The 2,325-nt window shown below is 61.1% G+C and overlaps 1 protein-coding gene across 1 annotated transcript in view; it reads left to right on the forward strand.

Moving 5' to 3' along the window:
- BIN2 (bridging integrator 2) overlaps window positions 1–796 on the forward strand; it is a gene marked incomplete at its 5' end in the record, with an annotated part of 10,441 nt that extends 9,645 nt beyond the window's left edge. The window contains 2 exons of the mRNA XM_010006327.1: window positions 160–293; window positions 683–796. Coding sequence (XP_010004629.1) covers window positions 160–293; window positions 683–796 — 248 coding nt within the window. The remainder of the gene's footprint in view (window positions 1–159; window positions 294–682) is intronic.
- Window positions 797–2,325: the final 1,529 nt, after the last annotated feature.

A 2,325-nucleotide genomic window follows, 5' to 3' on the forward strand; every position in this document is an offset into this window, starting at 1 on the left:
CGGCAACCGCGCCTCTGGAGCTGGGGGAGCCCACGGATGGGCCGGGGGACAGCGAAGCTGCTGCTGCCACCCAGGGTGCCCATCAGCCGGACGGCGCGGCCACCAGCAGGGAGGGTCAGGAACCATCCCCAGCCCCCCATGATGCCCCCAGCCCCACAGCAGAGGCGTCGGTGTGTCCATCCCGGGGCGGGGGGCTGGAGCTACCCCAGCTCAGCAGGGCTGTGGACGAGCTGAGCGACTCTGAGGAGAGCGTGGAGGTGGTGGACGTGGAGCCAAAGGTGGCCAAAACTCAGGTGAGGAAGTTCTGGTGGCAGGAGGGGACTGTACAGCAAGGTGTGGGTGGCAGGGAGGGGGATGCCCAGCCTGCTGGGGGCCCCAACCCTTGCTGGGGGGCATCCTGTGAGGATGTGGGGACACAGGACTGAGGGTGTCCATGGGACAAATCCAGCCCTGTGTGACACTGCTCTGCTGGCAGATGGGGCTGGACCTCACCCCCGATGTGGCATCAAGTGGCTGCCCTGGGGATAGAAGTTCCCCCTCCAGCTCCATAGCCGAGGTGGGTGCAGCAGTGCCAGTGGGGCAGACACTGACCTGACCCCCCAGCCAGACTCAATCCTCCTTAGGTCCCATTTAATGGAAGTGCAAAGTCTCCAGCTTGGTGTCCCCTCCATGTCTCTCCCAGGAACAAGGCTGTCCTGGGACGCCGGAGCAGAACACAAAACAGGACATGAGCCAGGACCCCCCACCAGCAGCAACGTCTCCCCAGGACCCCACCGAGACCCTCACCTCCCTGTGAGCTCAGTGCCTGGCGCAGGAACAGGAGTTTTCTGGTGCCACAGGCAGATCATGTTGTTTCACCGAGGCTGTAACGCGCTTCCCACCCCCATCCCGGCTGAAATAAAGGCTGTGAGAGGAGAGTGAAGATCCACTCTCCTGCCCAAACCTCTATCCTGCAAAAGCCCATCGCTGGGAGGGAGGACACGAGCACCCAAACCTGCAGGTTTAGGGCAGCCCAATAGGGTGCAGGAGGGATTTGTCACCCTTCCCAGCACCCAACTGCTGTGACTCAGGAAAAAGGCGTCGAGCCAGTTTTGCCGGCTCTGGAAAAATGTGCTGCCAGGCAAAAAAAACAAAAAAAGAGAGAGAAACCAAACAGATTTCAGTCGTGTCCCCACCCCCCACCCTCCATGCTGCAAAATTCCCCCACGTTGAAGCAAAACCCCACGGGCAGTTGCTGCCTGGGTGCAAGAGCTGCTGTGGCTGCCCCGATGCCCTGGCGATGGGGTTGGCTCAGCCAGCGAGGGGTTAACAGAAGGGGTAGCTTTGGGGTTGCACCAGAGCTGCTGCCAGACTGGAAAGGTGAGGCAGGAAAAGGGCAACGCCTTGGGATCCAGCTCCAGCTTCCCATGGTGCCGGCAGGCGCTGGCCCCAGCACGGCGGGGGGCCGGGAGCAGGTGAGAGCTGGGGTGGGAGGACGTGGCTCCTGGGGTGACCCCCCCCCAAATTCACGCTTCCCCGGGGGGACTGGGAGGGGTTTGGTTCCATCGGGCACATGGATTTGCAGCAGGAGGCAACAGGAGGCCACAAGGGATGCCCAGGCATGGGTGGTTGTGGGGAGAAGGTTCCTGGCCGGTGTTTTCCAGCTGGATCTCAGGCAGGAAGGGGAAAGGCCGGATCCTGCCCCGGGGAGAGGCAGGAGAGCAGAGAGCCCAGTGGGAAAGCTGGAATGGAGAGAACAAAACAGGGGATGCATCCCAGAGATAGGGAGGAGGAGCGGGGCTGAGCAGGCTGTGGGGAGGCTTTGCTCATCCTGTCCTCCATCTGCCAGGGATGGGAATGGGAATGGGAATGGGAATGGGAATGGGAATGGGAATGGGAATGGGAATGGGCTGAGCATCCCTGGCAGCAGGCTGCACTCCGTGGAGTTTTTAGGAGCAAAACTGCAGGGCAGGGAGGGTTTCACTGTGGTTACAGCTCTTGAGCAACTTGGTCTAAGAGCAAGAATGAGGAAGATGAGGGGTTGTTTCATTTTTTACAACCCCTGGGTCACTTTAAAAACCACGTGGAGACCCGTAGGGATCCAGCCTGCTGGGGATGAGTCACCCCCACCCTGTCAGCCCCGGCACAGCCGCTGTGGACACCGGAGTCTCCTCTGGATCCTGGCCTGACAAGGTAATCCTGGCACTGCAAAACACCTGGTGGCTTTCCCTGCAGAGCACAGGGCTGCTTCCCAGTTAGTTTTGGCAAGTTCCTTCCCAGGATCCCAAGGCAGGAGTGGTAAGGGGGCACTGGGTAAAGCATCCCTCCCCGGGGATGCAGCTCGGG

Source organism: Chaetura pelagica, unplaced genomic scaffold (genome assembly GCF_000747805.2).
Source record: "Chaetura pelagica isolate M959 unplaced genomic scaffold, ChaPel_1.0 scaffold291, whole genome shotgun sequence".
Classification (NCBI taxonomy): domain Eukaryota; kingdom Metazoa; phylum Chordata; class Aves; order Apodiformes; family Apodidae; genus Chaetura; species Chaetura pelagica.